The sequence below is a fragment of the Strix aluco genome, chromosome 6 (genome assembly GCF_031877795.1).
Source record: "Strix aluco isolate bStrAlu1 chromosome 6, bStrAlu1.hap1, whole genome shotgun sequence".
NCBI lineage: Eukaryota > Metazoa > Chordata > Aves > Strigiformes > Strigidae > Strix > Strix aluco.
This window is the reverse complement of record NC_133936.1, coordinates 44,273,582-44,294,861: the sequence shown is the minus strand read 5'-3', so window position 1 is coordinate 44,294,861 and position 21,280 is coordinate 44,273,582. Positions and strand designations below refer to the sequence as shown.

Here is a 21,280-nt window from a genome sequence, read left to right as displayed (position 1 = left end):
GGATAACACCGAGATGAATGTAAGCACTGCTCTCAGTGTGTTGGCAAGTTTCCCTTTCTTCTGACACAGGATGTGTCTTCTCCACTCATTTAATAGCTCGAAAAGCACTTGTCACTGACCAATGAAGGCATTTCGCTCAGAAGATGATAGGTAATTACTACATCATACACAAGGCCAAACAAAAATAATTTTTAGGGATAAGCCTCTTGAAGATGCTTATCAAGATGAAAATTTGGAAGTCAAATGATGAACCCAAGAAAGCAGAAGTTAAGAACAACTGCAGAAAAAAAAAATTTCATGCACAAAGTGCTCACTGTCATCACAGACTTGGTAAAAGCTCAGATAACACCGAATGTGATTTTGCCATATATACACAAGCACAGTAGACAAGGGATGATAGGCCAAGGGCACAGTCTCTGCAGACATGAAGAAGGAAAAATGACAAACTGAATATAAACATACACAAGGAACACTGCTTATTGCGAATACTTTCCACTGATTGTTTTGGTTTTGTTTGAAGGACATGACTTCACATCCAATTCAAGATTTTTAAGACAACCCTGTAGTAAATACCATAACTGCTTACAGAACTCTGCATTGTTTCCAATACTGCTTTTCTAGTTCCAACATTGTGAAGAAAGGAAGAGATTTAACTCAGATTGTCATTTTAGAGTCATATGGGCTGAAGAACAAAAATTTACACCAATTGTTCTTTTTCAGCAAAACATGCTATCAATGCATACGCTGAAGTTCACTTTAATCAGACTCTACCTTCAGCTGTGCAATCTGCTGTTCAAGCAGTACCTCCGACTGGCACTTCAGCAGCTCAATCTCTTCCTGAAACTGAAGCTGCTGCTTCAATTTTACCTCCTCAAATTGAGCCAGAAGAGCTGTTCGCACAGTTTCTACTTCAGAGGCCGATACAGAAGCATACATCTGCAGAGAAGTAATATGAAATATTTTAGCCATAGTGTTATAATTAAGGAAAAAAATAAAACCAAACCAAATCAAAACCATCAAGCTCAACCGAATTCTCAAGAGTATTTTCACAATAGCTCTCTCCAGTTTCCAAGGTCATACAGAGCTGCTGTCTGTCATCACGCTGACTATAGAAAAAAGCAAGTCAATAACAACAGATAAGCAGCAACAAGGCATTAGGTACCAAGTATCTCCTGTATTCATGAGACCATCAGGTCAGACTAACAAAGTACTCCCTACTTGTTCTTTCCAAGAGACACTTCCCCAAGAGAAATTCAAAGAAATAGGGGGAGAAAAACACAGGGAGAGCATATTTTGTCAAGACATGATTTCTCTTGTTCAAATGGGATTAAGCATTACGCAGCTATATTTAATGCAATTATCCTATGAGATACAGCAAAGTCCATCAAAAATATCAGAGAAGGGTTTGGGGTTTTTTGTTCATTTGAATTTTTTTTCTATTATCCTCCACGAGAAGAGTCACTGTAGTCATCAGAATAGAGAGAAATCCTCTTTCTAGGGATGAAGGGCTTAAAAACTAAGAAAACTACCTTCCCAGGCAAGCTCTTCTTCCAAAAGTAAAGAGAGTTTGCAATGCACTCCAGCCAGCTGGAAGCCACTACAAGCTCTAAAGGCCTGACAGCCCAAAAAGAACAGAAGAGATTTCCTCCAACCTAAATGTTTTTGTGAGGTGCACCTGGTAATACAAGGCTGCACCAGTGATTAGGAAGTTATTTGGCAAATTATCCAATATTCAAATAAGTGAAAAAGCAGAGATAAGTTCTATTTTAACATAACATATGTTGTTTGGTTACAGCTGAATAAAGCTCATTTTGTTTATGACTTCTAATATATGAATGTAATATATAATATGGAAAAGTGAAAAGTCTTGATCACTTGTGACTTATACAATCTGACTTCTGTTGATGCAAGCAAAGATTGAATAAATTTCCATTATTCCATTTCAATGTTTACAGAGAATTTACTGTAGATGATCAAATTTTTAGCCTTCAGTATGAAAGTAAACATCATCAAGCCTACACATAAACATTCCCAACAATGGCAAGATTTTAAGAGCAACTAGGAAGATTTCCAAACCTCACTGAGAAAATGTATTTGGGAAAGTATTACCTACTATAATTTCTCTAAGGAAACAAGAAGTCAATGGTAGTAAAGGGTGCTCACTTATAAAAGCTTTAAGTGAGCAGTTACTTTCCACAAATGGTTAATGACTGAAATTATTACCTATCAGTTTTCTATCAAAATGGCAGCTTTAAAATTTTGAATCAAATATGACAGGAACTCAAAAGAAAGCAAGCCCACCCCCACTCCACTCAAGAGAGCACTGCAAACGTGGATTTAAGTTTTAAAAACTGAGGCTAATACACATCTATGAATTCTCTTAAGTCCTTTTAGATAAAGGAAGGCTCAAAAAAATGTTAACATTGTCTATTATCTACTGGCACTATTAAAAGAAAGAAAAATCCCAAAAGCACCTAGATATACAGCCTTACTTCTAGGGTTAATAAAACTAAATTTACTTTATGATAAAGTATGGATTATTCTGGGTTTAGGTATTAGCAACATTCTGACCTCTTGCTCATGTTCATGTTGTGCTTTCAGTTTCCCCAATTCTTTTTCCAACTCCGTGGAGTATTCTTCCTTATGTTTCTTAATTTCTGCCTCATGAAGATCCTGAAGTTCTTGGAGTGCTCTTCTATGCTTTTCCTCCATACACAAGACTTCCTTGCGTAATATATCCAGGGCCAGACGTTTATCTTCTTCCAGCAACCTCTTTTGATTTTGAAGAGCTGTGTTCAAGTCATCCTGTGTAAGCATAAGTTAAAAAGGAACAAAAAAACCCATAAGTACAAATATTTCTGTAACCCATTTATGAAGCACATGTCCTACTGTATCAAAGCTTTTTAAGAGGAACAATATTGCCTCACAAATGATGAGCACACATACATATACACTCTCTATATTACTGAAATGGGTTTATTTTTCCTATCTAGTAGAAGTTTTGTAAATCCCCTACTAATTCACTATCCATGACAGCACTCCCCATTAGCACGACCTTCAACTTTTTCTTTTTGAAGTTCTTTATGTTCAAGAACAATTAAAATGCAGATTATTTAAGGTTAGATAGCAAAGATAGGACAGAAGAAAAATACCCACCTTTCCCACCCTTAGGCTAAGACCTTCCTCTTTGCTTTTGTGGGCATAGAAACAACATGTAATCAGAAGTTTGGGAAGTGGGCATGACTGTCAAGTCTGGAAAACATTACATCTTTCTCTGGAAGGTTCTTAAGTTTTAGCAATGAGCTAAACCTTCCTACCTCCTTGACATTGGAACAGTCTTGGGATCATTTTTTACCCATCTGAACTCTAAAGAGCTCAACCCTCTGCCCTATCAAGAGTGAAGCTATGGACTTTGTTAAAGGCCCTACGACAAGATCCACTCACCCAGAATCTCATGTGGGATCTTTAGAGATACCTTTCTTCTATTCTTCCCTTCAACACTGTGCCACATAGGGAGGATCTGTAGTTTCCTAGAGATGTAGCTTAACCTACAGAATTACATTTACTTTGTTTTAATCACCTCTAAAGAATTACATGGTAACTCTATCAGACAGAGAAGCTCTGAGCCACAAAATGGAGACCCTCCAGTCTGAAATATGTTAAAAGTATTTACCCCATTTCTACCTTTTCCACACACTGAAATAGAAAACTCATTTGTCTGAGCACTGGAGGGGGGAGGCAACAGATGGACTTAATTTTCAGCTTCATTTTCCTATTTCAATTCACAATATGGCCACGTACAAGTGTTGGTGCTGGCACAAAGGGGGTTGCAGAAATACACCCCAAGAAAAAGCAAAAGGTGATCCCGCACAATGTACCATGAAATTATACCTTCTATGTCAAGTTTCCTTTCTGGCTCACCTTATGAGCTTCTTCAGCCTCAACAGCCATGGCTTTAAGTTTTTCCATATGAACGGTAGCTAGCTCAATTTTCAAGTTATTTTGGCAAAGCTGAAGTTCTTCAGCATGCTTTAATTTCAACATCTCTATCTCCTGAACCAAGCGTGCTTGATCTGTTTTCTCCTTTTCATGGAGCTGTTCTGTGTGCTGCAGCTGTAGATTCTCAAGAGCCTGACAATGTTCATCTCTTATATTCTGAATTTCAGATAGGTAGGACGACTCCAAGGAATCCAGATTTGACAGGTGTTTAGCCTCCAGTTCATCAATTTGTGCCTGATGCTTTGTCTGTAGTTCAGCAACACAAGCTTCAAGCTGAATCTGCTGCTTTCTTTCTAGTGTAGATTTAAGCATCTCAATTTCAGCTTGGTGCTTTGTCTGAAACTCAGCTGTAAGAGACAAAATTTGCTGCTTATGTTTCTCCTGTAACTGCTGACTTCGGAGTTCCAACTCATCATCATGTTTCTTTTTCAGCTCTTGGAGAAGAATCTCTTGCTCAGTTGTGAATTTCTGAGTCATAGCTTTGTGTTCCTCCATAAAGCTATATTTCCAAGAAATTCAAGAGAATATTGTTATGAAGGCAGGTGTTGGGTTTTTTTTAAAAAAACTGAACTAATAAATAAAAATCAAAGAAAAATAAGTAGGCCTTACTTAGCCTCCACAAACTTTACTTAAGTTTCAAATAGAGAACTAATTCCAAGCAAGCCACAACAACGATTGCATAGCCACAAAATTAAAGTTTTCTGCAATGTCACTTGGTAGTATCTGGTTATGACTGGGTAGACTGGCACCCCTCTTAAATTACTCATACAACATCATTCACTGTCTCTCTGAGAAAATACCACCGTATGAGAACATCTAGGACATAGTACATACATTGACTACATCTCAAATGTGTTGTCTGCAAGTAAACAAACTGTCATAAGAAACATCTCTAAAATCATCTGGGGTTAAGACCGAGACATAAAACCACTGTGGAAGTGTACGTGGGGTACTTGGGGGCTCCTCCAAACTCATCTCGGCTCTCTGAGGTCTGCTTAAAGCTTGCTACAGATGATTTAGTATCTGAAATGCTGCAGTGGATTGTAATCATTAACTATAGCATTTCTGGATACAGACACCAATAATTAAAAAGTGATTGGTTATTTAAAGGCTAAGCTCTTGCTTTTGTTGTTTTCTTATTGTAATTATTTCCCCAATCTTGTTCTGTGAGTGTATGTTGGGGAGGAATGGATAAATTTGAAGCAATGCATGCAAATACAAACAGGTAGTTGTTTGAATATTTCCTTTAATACACTTAAAGCAATGGGGGTAGGAAAGGGAGGAAAAATTGAGCAGTTACAACCTTCATGTCTAACCAGAACTGAAGAATACCATATACAGCCCATCAACCTCAGCATTCAGTGGTTAACACAAGCTTCACTCACCAGGAAAAGCTTGCTCAAATTCATTTGAATTGTTTGAAAATACTCGAAAAAATTTAGAGAATTTTTCCACTTACACATCCTGTAACCCTTCCCCTCCTCCAAGGCTAGTGTATGATTTTCAGTGTTGTGTTGTATTCTTAGCTGTAACAGGCAGAACTTGACTACACTTCATTCAACTTGCTACACTAGATTAAATGCATTTACATGAAGCAAAATTCTACAGTAAACCATCAGCATTACTGTTCTTTGAGAGAGTAAGCTTTATGTAAGTTAGCTGGTACCATCAAGTGACAAACCTACATCACTACCACTCAACAAGCTTCAAATTAAGAAAAAGCAACAATAACAATGACTGAACTGGTAGGTGAAAGTGCTCAGATACTCAGGACTTACTTGTTTTGTGCTTCCATGAGTTTCAGTGCACATTCTTCCTGCAGACAAAGCGTGGCCTTTTCCATCTCTTTTGCCATGAGCACTTTGGCTGCCTGCAGCTCAGTGTCATATTGCTCCTGAGATTTCTGCATAGCCTGTGCACTTGCAAGGCTGTCCTCTAGCTGCTGCAAGGTGTTTTGCTGCTCTTTTACCAGCTTCTCCAGTTCTAGAATTTTGGCAGCTTGGTGATCTTGAAGTTGTTTCATTTCAGCTTCACGAAGTTCAAACTCTTTTTGTAAATTTTGCTTCTCATATTCCGCTTTATTCTGCAGTTCTATACGCAACAATGATAACTTCTCCTCTGCTTGGATTCTCTGGTCCTCGCTTTCACATTTCCATTTCTTCTCTTTTTCTTTGTACATTGTCTCTATTTTCTGGACTTCCTCTCTGGCTTCCCTTAATTTATTCTTGTGATCCTCAGCAATTTTATATTTTACCTGTGAACACAGTTATTTAAAAAAAAAATGCATAAAATACCAAAACCAAACTGAAGTGCGTGAAGAAAACATTCTCAGGTATTTAAGGTCTTGGAGAGATTCAATTCTTGCAGTGAAATGACCCTTCCAAATAAAAGTAAGGTTGAAATGTCAATTTATAGGTACTGGAATTCAATGTATTGTTAAGAATTAATTGAGGTAAGGAAGGTAACAAAAAAATTAAGGCAAAATTCTAGAATTAATATAGTACTCTTATTTTCTCTTGGGACCACTTCTCTTCATTTCAAGAGTTCAACTTACAAAGCTTACCTGGGCACCTTAGGTATTTATATTGCACATGATTAAAAATCTTTTTCAAACCTCTCCTTTTATGTTCCAGAGATATTTTATATGCAGTGTCCAAGTCCATGACAAGGACAGTTCTTGTACACAGCATAAAAGCAACATAAAAAGCATGTAAAAAGCACCAAATGTTTGCTCAGTGACAAGAGGTAAAAAAAACTCTAAAATACACTAGAGGTAAACAGGTAAACAAATAAATAACAAACTAAGGAAACAACAGGGTCTTCTCTTAAAAGAAAAATAAAAGCTAGTAAAAGATCCCATAGAAGCATGAAGTATACTCTTCAGTTTTCACTTGGAAGGTTTGTTTTGAACAAATATTTAAGCATTCAGTTATGCTACAACCTAAATGAAGAGGCAGAAAACCCAGATCTTTAACACACAATCCATGAAAACTTTTGGGGGGGGCACTGGAAAGAGAGGCAGTTGAAGAAATTGGCTCACTCTGTTTCTGAGAGCAAGAGAGGAGAAGGCCAACGATACATGCGTTTCCAGAGAGAGGATCAGTGTGCAAGACAGGCTCATTTCAAACACTGCCAGCAGTGCCACAAACAAGATACTGCAGGTAACAGGAGTAAAGTAGTAGTACTGAAAGCTTTACTACTAGAAGCTTCAGCTCTGATTCTCTTTTTCCCCTCAAAACACAGTATGAAAAATTATTTTTTGTTATTTGCTTCAGAAGACAGTCCTATCAAAACCAGAAATTTCTTAGAGGGGACTCATTCAGCAGAGGGGCTTTTCCCAACTGACACAATGCTTTCTGCTGAATTCTCCATTACCACATGACATGTCACAGTATGCAAGAGCACCATGTTACTTTTTCACTAGGACACTATGAGGTACTGCAGGGAGATGTTCAGGATGAGGATCTTTTGTACGTGCCTGTACTGGAGCAGTATACATGTGCTTGACCCACATCAATATAAAAGGTGGGCTGGATCAACCCTTGAAGCACCTGCCTTCCCACAGCATCTCTGCTCTTAAAGAAAAGTTCATCTGCAGAGAAACTAAGTGTTTAACATTAAAGTGCTCTGAACTTCATACTTGCATTCCAATATTTGTGTGCATCCATGCAAGTCCATTTAAAGCTGAAGCTACTATCACTAAACTAGACACATTTAAAGATAAGTGCTGCTTCTATTTCCCTTGGCCTTCCCAACAGATACGAGCTTGCCCAACTCTAAAACAGTACTGTAATACGAATTACCTTTTCCATTTCCTCTTTCAGATGCTTTTCATTCTGCACAGAAAAATCTTTTTGTTTAGTAATCTCTAACTTCAAGTGCTTTATTTCTTCCGAAAGCTCTGCAATACACTGTTTCTCAGAATGGAAGAGAGAGAGCTTAGCTTTGTGCTCTTCCTCCAGCACAGACACTCGCTCAGCCACCTCCATTTCAACTTGACGTGCTGCATCTTGAGCACTCTGTAGGCGCAGTTTGGTGATTTCTGATCAAAAAAAGAAAAAAAGATAAAAAACTACCAAACCAAGCAATAAAATGACATTCTGGAAATTATTTTATTTTAACAGGTCCTATTAATGCACAGAAATAAAGTCAAATAGTCAAATGTTGTCAGCTATGGAGTTTATCAGTAGCCATACTAACTACAGACCAACAAGAATACCTTATCAGGATGGTTTTGTACTCTGTTCCACTTTATCACCACCTTTGGAATTTATCAGTATCAACACACACAGAATAACGGGGATGGATCATGAAATGTGTGACAGGACCTCCCTCCTATCAGCAACAGCCACAGGAGCTGACTTTGAGCAATGTAATGGCAGATTTATGGAAGTTTTATCTCCTCCTTTGCACATACTACTTACACAAGGCACCTCCCCAAAAAGCAAATCTCTAAACATTCTAATTTAAGAGGTTTTGATATACTGTCCAGTATTAAAAACAAATGTTTGAAGAAATATAACTGCAAATTTTAAAAGTTGTACTTATCCTTTTAACCAACATACAGTGGAATATAGTTATACCCATGTGTGTTATATAGCTAAGTTATGGACTGTAAATCCAAATGCTTATGTATCATACTATGCTCCCAGAAAGAGGTTGCAGATAAAAGAACTGCCATGACCCCTTACCTGCACCTCAACAATATATACATTTCATATTGAACCAGTACAAGGCAGTATATTTCTATAAATTACAATTCCAAGAAAAGCAGTAACTGTTAAGAGATTACATAAATCCATGATCACATAGGAAGTCTCATTAAATTTAGCCTTAAGAGGAACTTTAACCTGAACTCTACAGCAAAAGATACCCATTACAAATTCTGCTCACATAAATACTTTCCTCTTTGTTCAAAAAATTCATCCCAATTTGTATGCCAACTAGTGGAAACAGAAATATTAATGATAAACGAGTGTGGAGCACTCAAACCTGTAATAGAAATACAGGTAAGAGAGGCACGGAACATAGAACAGAAGTGGGTCTACTCTATGGACTAGACTAAGAACTGCCCTATTTCATGAAAATAGAGGAGACAGTTAACATAGCTGACAGACAACACTAACAAATTTTCAAATAAATATTAATCTGGGAATCGACAGTGCTATTCTAGGCATCAAGAATGGAAATCTGGCCAACTCGTTTTAGCAACTGCTCCACAGTTGTAGTAGGTTTTACTACAGATTAATCAAATTCAAGTCACCACATCTTTGGAAATACAACTCAAGAGGCCTATAAAAGTCAAAAAGCAAAGTGCTCGATGTCAAGGATTAACATGTGTTGTGTTCCCTGTAGTTTAGAGTAGACTAATTGAAATGGGGAACTAAGAAATTAAAATAGGATATAGAAATTAGGCACTTAAGAAATGAAGATATAACTTAGTTTAGAGATAAAGATGGAAGACAGACATCAGGCTAGGGGCTAGAGGCCCATTAGTTAAAAGATAACTAAGACTAAATAGGATAATAGATCATAGTCGATGGGCCAGAGAGCAGAACAATATAGAAACCTTGATTAATAGAAGCTGTGAGGGAACGCTTCCTGATGGAATAGGAAGACAGCCCTAAAAACTGGTCAAAACCAACCCCATGGTCCGGCCTGAGTCCAGGAGGCTACAGAGACCGTGTAAAGAACGGAAGTAAAAAGTTCAACAGTGAGGAAGAGGAGCTACTTCATCTTGGCAACCCCAGCCCACGACCACCTGGACACACTGCAGGGATAGGTCATGCCTATGTATAGGCATATTATGAATATGTGATGCTTTGTAGCATAAAGGCAGGACAAGGTGCCACGAGAGGGGTGCACGTTTGGGGTGCAGCGATCCCCCGAGCGCCTCGGCGCTGAATAAACATACATACTTTATAACCTTATAGGTTGTGGGGTCGTGTTTCTGCAAGTCGTAATAACAAATTGAAAACTTCTTCAGATAAGCCTATTTAAATAAATACATAGGCCACACAAGCAGCTTACCACTTTATTTCCCAGAGCGATCATCTTACCTTTAATATGTTCTTCTGAAAGGCAGGCACGGAGCTGCTCAAGTTCTAAACTATGCTTTCTTTTCATGTCCTCAATTTCTGTTATACATTTGTCAGACAGATCCATCTTCATTTTCATTAGGTCCTCCTTATACTGAAGTGCAAGGGAAGATCTCAAGGAATCTAATTCATGCTTTTGTTGTTCTTTAAGTTCTGCCTGCAAACAGGCAAGTTCTTCCTACATAAGAAATAGGTTAGAAAGACATCATTAGCTTTGAAGAAACCATGCTGAGAATCTTTCAATGAGAGCACTACATGAATTGCACTCTAAAGCACCTGTTTGACATGTACATATCTGGTTTCCAAAAACCCAACTGGTTTTGCTCCATTCCTGCCACTCCATCTGCTACTAGAGCAGCAGAGCCCGTCAAGATAGATACACTTTGGAACCATGCCACAAGGCAGATCTGAGTTCCAGGAGCTGTTTGAAAGTATAATAGAGGAGGAAGTCCCCCATGCATCTGGGTAGAGAAACTACTGACTCTCAACAATGAGGAGACTCCCCCCTTCTACACACACCACAGAACTCAGAAGTAATGATCTATGAATGCAGTTTCATACTCAACTAGGTAACAAACAGCAAAAAAAAAAAAAGCATGATGTATACATTTCTCATTTATAACTCATGGTTTTTATGTGATTTACTAATGAAATTGAGCTCATGCTGTCTTGTGTATGTTTTGTCTGCTTATCATTCCCTCACTAAAAAAATATTTTTTATAATTAATTTAAAAAATAAAAATCTAAAGCCCAAAAAAGGAAAATTCCTTTTTGAGACTCAGTCAACTTCAAGTAAGTTGAGCAAAGAAGTCAAGACCTTAAAATTACAAGGTACATGAAAATAGGTGCATAAATGGAAGAGGAACCAGATTAGCATGTCCACTTGAAGAGATCAGAGGAATAAAAGGCACAATTACTACAGAAGCTATAGAGAAGAGAAGCACCATGAATTCTTCACTTGTGTGGAAGAGCTTTGATAAGGTCGTTAACTAGGCATGGGATGACCCAAAGAGGACACAAAGTTACAGAACACTGTTTCATCTGTTCTGCTAGTCTGAGAACTATTTAAAGTTGATAATTTACAATATACTTGTCAAACATAATTAAGCCTTAATACGTGTCTCAACTAACTCTTTGCTAAGAGCTAGGAATCAGGCATCAATTTTCATACAGAGCATGTAATGAACAGTAGAACTTTACTATATCAGAAATCCTACCTGGTGCTGTTCCAGCTGTTGATTTAGCTGATCAAGTGTATCCCTTCTCTCTTTCTCAGCATTCTCTTCAAAAACTGTGGCAGAAGAACTGAGAAAAGGGTTTTAAACTTTAAGATTGTAATATGTATCACAAATTAAGTTGAATGAACTTGCTGTTGACTTACAATTAGACACAAAGCAACTATACCAGGACTGCCCACTCACGACTTCCATTGCCAGGTTTCTAACTACAGATCACCTAATCCTCAATCTCATTATATTTAGAGGCTAACATCACCTTTTATATTAAAAAAATAATAATATGGAAGCATGCTGTCATAGCATGAAATGAAAAAGATCACCTGATGTCCCCTGCTTGATTGTGACTCACTGCCAACTCTGACAGCGAATATTCCTTCACTTCTTGCAGTCTCTGATGCAGCAGAGTCAATTCTTCTCTGTAGTTTTCTTCAGCAATTCTTAGCTTCTTTTCAAAATAAAGTCTCAGTTGTTCCAATTCAGTTTCATGCTCACTTTTTCTTAACTGACGCTGCTGTTCAAATTCTTGTTTTAAACGCTCTATTTCTTCCACCCGTGACGCACGAGCCAGGAGCTGCTCCTTCAGCTCTGAAATGGAGACAAAACCAACACAACTACTCAGTAGTACATATCTTTAGGCCAAGTCATTCTGTGAAGATCAGCCATTTTTTGTTATCTCACAAGCTACGTTAGAAAACTAACTTCTGAAAGACAAAACATTCCTTCCTCAGAAGACAGTAAAACCACGTTCTCCATTTACACTGCATTCAGAGGATCCTCATGACAAAAATCAAAACTACCATCAGACTGGTAGCCCTCCTCATTTCCTCGTGCTTCAGGTCCAGGCTAGTAACATGCAGAGTCCTGCGATATTGCTTAATCTTCACACCTGCTTGTTGTAGCAACCAGAAGCAGTAATTCAGTCAAGAATATTTAATTTGCTCCAGAGAAAACTAAACAAACAAAAAGAACTTCAGCACAAACTATGCAGAAAAACAAAATCACACAAAAGAAAGAATAAAATCAATTCTGGATTATTTTAGTGATGGTTTGGCTATCCTCAAGCAGAGGCTAAATTCACTGAATTAAAAAGAACCATCAAAAAAAAATAGACCTCAGTAGAAAACAGCAATCAAGGCTGGTTCAGCAAGATACCCTCCTTTGAGGGAGTGAGGGCAATGGCCAGCATTGCAGTGTATTCATGAACTCTGAGAGCTTTCTTCCCCACGTTCTGTATTAAAGAAGCAGTAAGGTATCAGGAAGTTAAAAGGTAGGAAAAAAGGACAAAAATCATGAGAGGGAATTCAAAAAGTTTCCCAGATGGCTCAGCTTCCCAGATGACTGAAGTTAGCTGAATCCCCACAGAATCAGCTGAAGATGCATCTGCATTTCAAGAAGAACAAACTTGGAGTTGCCTATGTTATACAATAGAAATTTCAGAAACATTTATATAAACAGAGGATGCCACCCAGGAAGCAGCACAGCTGATTGTCACTGTGTTTTTGTGTAGCAAGCCAGAAAACGCACACTTGGCATGAAAAATTCTCACAGTGAACGTGCAAACAGAAAGAAGAAAAGTACATGGCTCAAGCCTGCTGCCAAAGGGAGCAGTTGCCAGGCACGGGAACCAGAGGAATCAAGTGACAAGCAGACACCACCAATGGCATGGGCAAGGGAATGCAATCTGACACAGGCAGGTTTTGCCTAACCAGCAAAGTTTGCTGGCACAAAATTGACACAAAAGCGTTTAACCGTTTAGAACTGCCATGTCATTCTTGCGTCAGAGCAGCAATCCCATCATCCAGCTGCTATGTTTCGAATCCACCACCACGAGTTCTCAAATCAATGCAAATGAATTGTCAAATGATCACTCAAGCGAAGAAAAGCAGAGGAAAACAAAACACCTTAAAGATCTCACACACCAAAAGAGAAATTCTCACCTGGACCATGGGCTTGCATTCTGGTCTCACCATCTCAAGCAAGAGGAGGAAGAAACAGAAACAGTCCAAAGAATGGGAATGTGATTAGAAACATGGAAAGACATTTGAAAGGTTAATAAAGATTAGGGCTACAGAGACAAAATATAAGAATTCCAGCAAGTACTGTGAAGTGCTATCTGCTATAATTCTGTAATATCAAAACAGAGATCCAAAAAAGTGAAGGTAAAGTCTGACTAGACAGAAAATTTATTCCATTTATGACCAAAAACACAACAAAAAGCCACCCTCACAAAACCCCACTATACTTCAAAAGCTATTTACAGTTATATTATTCAGAAAATCTGAAACTGTATTTGAAGCATATTACGTTTGCCTTTTGTTTTAATTACTCCAGCAGAACTAAAGACCACCGCCTAATGTTACAGTCTCAATACAAGGTGAACACACACATTCTTGTGAGACCCCACCTGGGGTACTGTGTCCACCACGGGGCCCCCAGCATCAGAAGGACATGGACTTGCTCAAGTGGGTCCAGAGGCGGCCATGAAGATGATCGGGGGGCAGGAGCACCTCCCCTGTGAGGACAGGCTGAGAGAGTTGGGGGGGTTCAGCTGGAGAAGAGAAGGCTCCAAGGAGACCTTAGAGTGGCCTCCCAGGACTGAAAGGGGCTACAGGAAAGGAGGGGGGGACTTTTTATTGGAGGTGTAGGGATAGGATGAGGGCTAAGGGATTTAAACTGAAAGAGGATAGACTTAGATTAGATGTAAGGAAGAATTTCTTCCCTGTGAGGGTGGTGAGGCCCTGGCACAGGTCAGAGAAGCTGTGGCTGCCCCCTCCCTGGAAGGGTTCAAGGCCAGGTTGGACAGAGCTTTGGGCAACCTGGGCTAGTGGAAGGTGTCCCTGCCCATGGCAGGGGGGTTGGAACTGGGTGATCTTTAAGGTCCCCTCCAACCCAAAACAGTCTGTGATTCTGCTATTCTATGATAGTCAAGGTTAACATCATGGTCTATAGCTTTTTAATTTCTAAAAAATTTCTTATTTCATGTAGACGTAATGAAATAAAACATGTCTCAGCTGTGTGATGCAAACAAGCAAAAATGTGTCATTTCTGATCACCAAACTGTAAAGCTGACTGTTTTATGTAATACACCTAAATTTTGAAACAGAAATCTTAAGCTATATAAGGTCTGATGATGTCTTATGATGACATATAATGTCAGATTTCATCCATTCTGAGGCTCAAAAATTTTTTCATAAGTTTAATGCAGATACACATAAGACTACTTAAAAAAAAAGAAAACAAAAGAAAAACAAATAACCAAAACCTGTTCATGTTTAGTTGCTGTGCACAACATTTTTCCTTTTATTTTTTGCTTTTATGATTAGGGGATTTGTTTATTTTTGAAATAGAAGCATCATAATGAAAAATAGGTTATTTTTAGCCTTATAGGAAAACAACATTATTGTTCCTTCCTATTTCAGAAGTATCTCCTGAATGTGTTTGTTTTCTACATGTAAGAATTAAATTACATTGCCTTTCTGCATCTAAGAATTGCAAGTCTTTCAGAAGATGATGAATCTCCATGTTGAGTGTCAATGAAAAAGCATTTAACTTACCTCACAACTGAAAGGGGAAAATGCCATTTCTACTTCAAGATATAACCTAACCAGTTTTAACATATTTCTGCCTTTTTTTTAAGCAGACTGATTTCTAATTATCTCCAGATAAAAGAACATAGCCATGATAAACCACTCAAAGTCATAGACAGCAAAGTTCACTGCTTAGTTTACCTCAATTAGTAGTTTTCTCAACTGAATCCATACCCACTTCATACTGAATACAAATAGGAGCACAGTATTGCATGACCAGCATTTTCTCCATTTTTTAACCACATTCTTTTTAATTTGACATTGCAATGAAAAATGTTCAGTTTTCACTAAATATTTTTATAGTGTGCAGGAACAGATTGGGAAGGAAAAGGACAACAGGAGTGAACTTTTCCCCACAGCCACACCATGCTTTTTGACATTGCAGAACCAGCTGGTCATCTCTCACTTCAGAAACAGATCACTAGGGTATACCCCAGTGACACTTCTGTGACCTACCTGTGTGTTTCTGGTACACAACTGAAAGTATTCGATGTCAATAATGTGTACCTCTATATGAAGAAGAGGCAAAAAATAAAATGTATCAGTTATGAACATACCACTTAGCTCTTGTCGATTTGCTCGGGTACTGTCAAGCTGAGACCAAAGCTGCCTGATTTCTTCCTGTGACTGAGTCTTGAGTTTGTCATGCATGACCTGAAGTTTCTCCAGCTATGGAAGGCATGTTAAAAAACAAAAAAACCAACTTTTTAAAACAATTTTGTTCTAATTGCTTATTTTATATGCAACAGATAGTTCTTTCAGAAATAGGTGGAAACACTTAGTGACAGACTTTCAGCTCCTGAGCCAGGCTATCAAGAGATACTGAGTAGCACTTAACTGTTAGACTCATCACTTCTCAGAGAGAGGAATTTGTTCCTGATGCCATATTTATCATCACTAGCAAAAGTAAAGTATTAGCTAGATAACAATGAAACATAAGAACCAGAAAATTAAGCATGTAAATACAGAGGAAGAAACAGTACCAAATGACACAAACACAATTTCATTCAAAAGATTTTGAACTACTACAGAAAATCCCAGAGTATTTACCTGCTTCATGAGATGCATTTTAGTTCTTCAATAAAATCCGTAAACACAAACAAGTCACTCAAATGATATGTATATGGTCTAGGTTTTGTTATATAAAGAGTAATCAACCACTCTAAGTGAGTAAATAAATCTTATTTACCTCCTTCTGAAGATTCTGTTCTTTTTCTTGGCTTTTCACCTTCACATCTTCTAGGAGTTGGTTATGTTCAGCCTGCAGCTGTTCTTGTAATTTTGTAATGGCTAGCTGGTGTTGCTTCTCCAATTCTATGTATTTTACTAAAATTAAAATTTAGTTCTGTTACACCATCATCCTGGGTACTGAACAACCTGTACAACTTTTGTACAGCTAAAATAGAAATGCATGTGTCTAAACTAGAATGCTAGCTTACAGGAAATCTCAGAAATACTTGAATAGTAAAGTATTTGAAAGTCAGACATTTCCACACAGTGCTTTCTAGTTCTCTGCATCCCATGCTGTTAGCCAAGAGAAAACCAACAGTAGTGCTAGAGGGATGAGCATCTGTTTTCTGCATACATGAACAAGCATCTTGTACTAGAAACACACATACTTGGAACATGGAATCAAGCATTTCTTCACAGCCTACAAACACAGAATTTCTAAGACCATGCTCAGCAGCAGGCAGTAGGATGAACAAGAGGAGTAGGAAAGTTCATGCCAAGTATGCTCTGCCTCAGTGCTAAGCACTCTCTGAACTCTCTAAACTTGCTACTACCTCATTTAGTCAACAAATCTTGACCTGCCCAGAAAGAACCTGCAATCAAGTGACTGCATTTTAGCCACAGCTAGCTGCAAGAGGTACACATAATCCTCAGAGAACAGACTTTAATGATAAAGGTTCAAGGAAATCCAGGAAAGTCAGTGCAGGCTGGGAAGAACAAGCCATTGCTACAAACATGTCCTCGCAGCAGCCAAAGGCAAGCCAGACACTGTGAAAGCATCCAGCCCTTGGCAGGTCGAAAAAGGCTACTCTTCACTTCTCAAACCTGGTCTTGCTGCCTGCCAGCCAGCATCATCCAGTACCTTAACACTGCATTTCCATTTATTTGGAGAGAGTATTACTTCCCACGTCTCTCCCCCGCATAGCGTCTCAGCGGCTATACAACCCAACCAGCTATCTCTTCACTTCATGGCACACCACCTCTCGTGGCTCCTTCTCACACCATCACTGACAGCAAATCTGATGCTATTGTGCCGGTCAACCACTCGATAAATGTGTCAGATTTCTGAGACCTACACAAACTTTTTATAGTTCTATCTCCTATCTGTACCTCAACAAAAGACACGAACAGATGTGCCTGGCCAGGTACTCATCCAGATCCCATTTTTCAAGTTAATGAAAACTTCAATTACAGTAGTCTCAAAAACATCACTTCCTGAACAGTATTTAAAAAAAGCTACTGTTCCATTAAGCTTTAACTCTTCACAATCCAAATCCTAGTTTTTTGTTAGAAGAAGCTTCTATTGATATTAATTGAATTTTAATGAATTCAGTAACTGCCAAAACCAGCTTTCAGCTGGAAGCAAAACAGCACCTCCCTCTAACACGCCTGAAGGAAAACATGGTCCATCTCACTCTGTGGAAGTCAAAACACAACACAGCTACCTAGGCCTTAAATAATTTTTAATTTACATCCTCTTTCTAGACAGTCTCATGCCATCAACCCAGTTTTTAAGTAAGTGTACATGGCTATATCTTGTATTTGTTTTTTAATACAGGTTCTAAAACACTTAGTTAGCTTTGCTGTTGTTCCAGAAAGACAACTGCTTCCCAGACCATGGAACTTACTTTTAGACTGTTCGTTCTCAAGAGAAAGAAGCCCCAGCTCTTCTTTGACTTTTTCTAATTCCATTTCCAGAGTTTTCTGCAGTTCCACCATTTCAGTCTGATGTTTTTCAGACAGCTCTTCACATGTATTTTTTAAACGCATATCAGACTCCAATTCCCAGTCTCTTTTGAGAGTCTAAAAGAGCAAGACATGCATTATTAAAGCAAACACATTTAGTAAATTAGTACTTTTTTTTTCTCCTCCTCCATTTATTTGTCCTCTACAACAAATGTATAGTAGACACGCAACTTCTACCAGCTCTAGTTTACTGAAAGAAGTTTTACTTTTTCTTGTATGAAGAACAGAATTTGTACCTCTAATGCCTGGATATGTGTCTCTTCCATTTCCAATTCTATTTTCTTTCTCTGATCAACTGTGAAATAAAATACTTATTAATAAATTTATGTAAAATGTTATGATTAAATGATAAGTAGAAATATGGATGAAATTACCATTTTCAGCATCAAACCTGGGGCTTAAACAGGTAGACATGCAGAAGTGTAAGGTACTGGGTTCTATCCAAACCTGCCGTTATACTATATCCTGGTAACTCATTTTCATTTTAGAAAATAAGCACCTAGCAGTTACAACTGCAAAGACAACCCTGAAGGTTAAGTTCAGCTTAATTAGCAAAAGAAAATCTGCTTAAATCCAGAGAGCACAATACTAACAAAAACCCAAACAAAACCCACCATCCCTTTAATCTTAAAGATATAAATTTAAATGCCTATCAATCTCATTTTAGATGCTAGTATTTCACTGCACATCACTATTAAGTGTCTGAATTATCTCCAGAGACACAGCAGAAGAGTAGCAGGCAGCAGCAGCAAGTAGGAAACTCTTCAAATTTCTTCTAAGAATGCCTAGGAAACAGACTGCAAGACAGATGCCTTTGTCTGCTCAGTTATCACTGACACCGATGGCTTCCTCCTTCCCAGTTCCTCCCCAGATTCATTCCAACTTCTTGTTCAGCACTTTTCTTTGTCTGCAAAAACCCTGTAAAAGCCTATCAGTCTCCTTCTCACACCTTCAAAGTACTGTTGACTTAGCTTGCAACCTTATTTCAAGTCTTCCAGTGGGAAATGAGAATTCAGAGACTAAGATGGTGCCAGCTACCCAGCTAATGGTCCAGTAGAGAAAGAAATATCATTTAAGTCACAAGACATCATCCCAACACTCCAGGGAGTTGAGTCATGCCCAGTCATTGCCTCCCTAAAGAGAAATGTCTTTCCTCTAGCCCCCCAGGTAACAATATCCACAACTCCCCACCAGGTCTCCTGCATAATCTGATTCTAGATTCTCCTCTACATTCAAGCACTCTAAGTGGTTATGTTCATATTAAGTTACTTTGCCAAAACAGACATAAACAGCATTGATCTTCAGAACTGCATCTAGACCTCCTTCTGCTCCCAAATCCCATCGTGCCATCAGTTCACTATATTACTGGTGGCAACAAATGCTTTTCTACTCTTGGGTCAAAAAGACACAGCCCTAAAACATTCTCTTCTTCTCAGGGAAGGACAACTAAAGGCATGGCTCCTAAGCCTCTTCAGTGAATTGCTGTAGGCCTCACCTTTCTCCAAAAATTCCTCAAGCTCTGCCATACAGGTCAGAAATGGTCTCCTGATCTGGGAAGAGGCAAATATCCCAAACAATGCCAAGAGCACCATGAGCAGGCCTTCCATATAATAAAGTGCAGCTTTCTTCTTGCTGATGTCAGATACAATCTTATATCAAACACATCTCAAAGGACACCCAGCTGCAGGTTCTCACTGAGCCTTTCAGTTCCTTTCTAACTCCTTTAACCTCCCTTTAAAACCACCGAGAAGGCAAGCTGGGAAGCATTTCCATATCTTGTCAGAAACACAACAGTAGTCAGTAGCGACTTTGGGCAATAAAAACCCTTAAGAAACATAAGGGATAAGAGATTTACACTCTGCACTGATGCAACTCCTTATGCGAGCTCTGTCTAATGCCTCTTGAAAGTAACTGGTTCAGTATAGTGCTGTTTTACAGAGGGAGCAACAAAACACCCATATGGTTGAAGAAAAATTAAATTTAGGTCCGGACAACTTCATTTTCATATATAAACCACGCACTCTTGCACATGCCAGTCTAGCTGCTGTCCCTGTTCAAGTCAACACCAGCTATCACTCAAAAGGCTGGCTCTACACCAAGACAGGAACCTGTAGAGGAAGAAAAATACTGATGGGGTTTCAATTTCTGGTCCATTATTCCCAAATTTTAATACCTAGTTCTTGCTGATACTTTGACTTAAGGTCTTCTTTCTCCTTCAGACACTGTTCTTTAACCTTCTCCCACTCCAGCTGATGGCGGCTTTGCAGAATTGCTACCTCTTGAGCACGTTTATCATTGAGCATCTCACGTAGTTCCACAAGGGCAGTTTCCTTTTCTTTTCTCAAGTTAGATTGCGTAAGCTCAAGCTGAGAGGTATGCATATTATTTAAGCTTAGGCGTAAAGCTTCCAGTTCAAGGCTGTGGAGTGTCTGTAATGGAGAAGACAAACAGTTTTTCCCTACCCTCTAATGAAACACATTCAAGATTTTTCAAGACCAGTTTCAGTTTCAACTGCTTTCAACTGTTAAACACATCTAAGTTTTGCCTTTCTGCACTTGTAAAGTGTTTCTACATGGCAGGGACAGAACCCTGAAAATAAGCTGACTTGTTACAATGAGATTTGCATAACATTCTCAGTGCAAAGTAAAAGGCTTTTCTTACTTGTCTCAACTTCACCTCCTACCATATACCTTGTATCTGTCCACTTCCTCACAATGTCACTGGAACATAACACAAGCACATCCCAACCCTTCACCATCTACTTAAAAAAATTCCTCATATTTGCTACTGGTTATAATTTGCTAAAAAGCAAAATTCTGAAGTGGTATTGGAAAAGTGGAAATAAAATTCACCATGCTTTATTAAAAAAAGAAGTGAGGAATATCCAACAGTTAGATATGGCAGCTAAAATAGAGCAACCAAACTTTTCAATTCTTAAATAAACTAAACAGTACCCCAACATCTTGTAATCAGACCTAACGCTAGACATTCCTTCCATTTCCACTTTACATTTAGTGGAAGTAATCAAAAACCCAGCAAATATTCAGAGGAAAAAGTCAGGTTTAGCATACTGAAGTTTAGCATGAAAGCATTCCTAATTACATCAGTGAGATAATTAAAAAGTAGGAGGGGTTTAGTATTTTTTATTAATTTACTTGTTAAACTTATCAAGACATTAAAAATGACAAAGTTTGGCCTTTTTTTTTTTTTAAACCCATCAATTTAGGCATCCAATTTGCTTCAGAGTTAAAATATAATTGCAGTGAGGATCCTGGAGAACTCTTGTTCAAAATATCTACCACCATGCACAAAGAGAACACTCCTAATTCTTCAATTGCAGCACTACATAGAAGAGCACATGCATCTGCAAGAATCAAAAACT

General features: G+C 38.4%; 1 protein-coding gene across 12 annotated transcripts in view; it reads right to left on the bottom strand.

Moving 5' to 3' along the window:
* PCNT (pericentrin) overlaps nt 1–21,280 on the bottom strand; it is a 104,772-nt gene that overhangs the window by 66,390 nt on the left and 17,102 nt on the right. For 10 of the 12 annotated variants that reach the window (XM_074829939.1, XM_074829940.1, XM_074829943.1 and 7 more), the window contains 14 exons: nt 20,072–20,327; nt 18,135–18,193; nt 17,781–17,955; nt 16,112–16,248; nt 15,480–15,591; nt 13,273–13,305; nt 11,656–11,920; nt 11,315–11,402; nt 10,059–10,275; nt 7,803–8,041; nt 5,778–6,253; nt 3,922–4,498; nt 2,572–2,805; nt 772–936 (listed from right to left, as the gene is read on the bottom strand). In XM_074829939.1, coding sequence (XP_074686040.1) covers nt 772–936; nt 2,572–2,805; nt 3,922–4,498; nt 5,778–6,253; nt 7,803–8,041; nt 10,059–10,275; nt 11,315–11,402; nt 11,656–11,920; nt 13,273–13,305; nt 15,480–15,591; nt 16,112–16,248; nt 17,781–17,955; nt 18,135–18,193; nt 20,072–20,327 — 3,033 coding nt within the window. The remainder of the gene's footprint in view (nt 1–771; nt 937–2,571; nt 2,806–3,921; nt 4,499–5,777; nt 6,254–7,802; nt 8,042–10,058; nt 10,276–11,314; nt 11,403–11,655; nt 11,921–13,272; nt 13,306–15,479; nt 15,592–16,111; nt 16,249–17,780; nt 17,956–18,134; nt 18,194–20,071; nt 20,328–21,280) is intronic. The other 2 variants (XM_074829944.1, XM_074829951.1) reach the window with 1 other exon arrangement.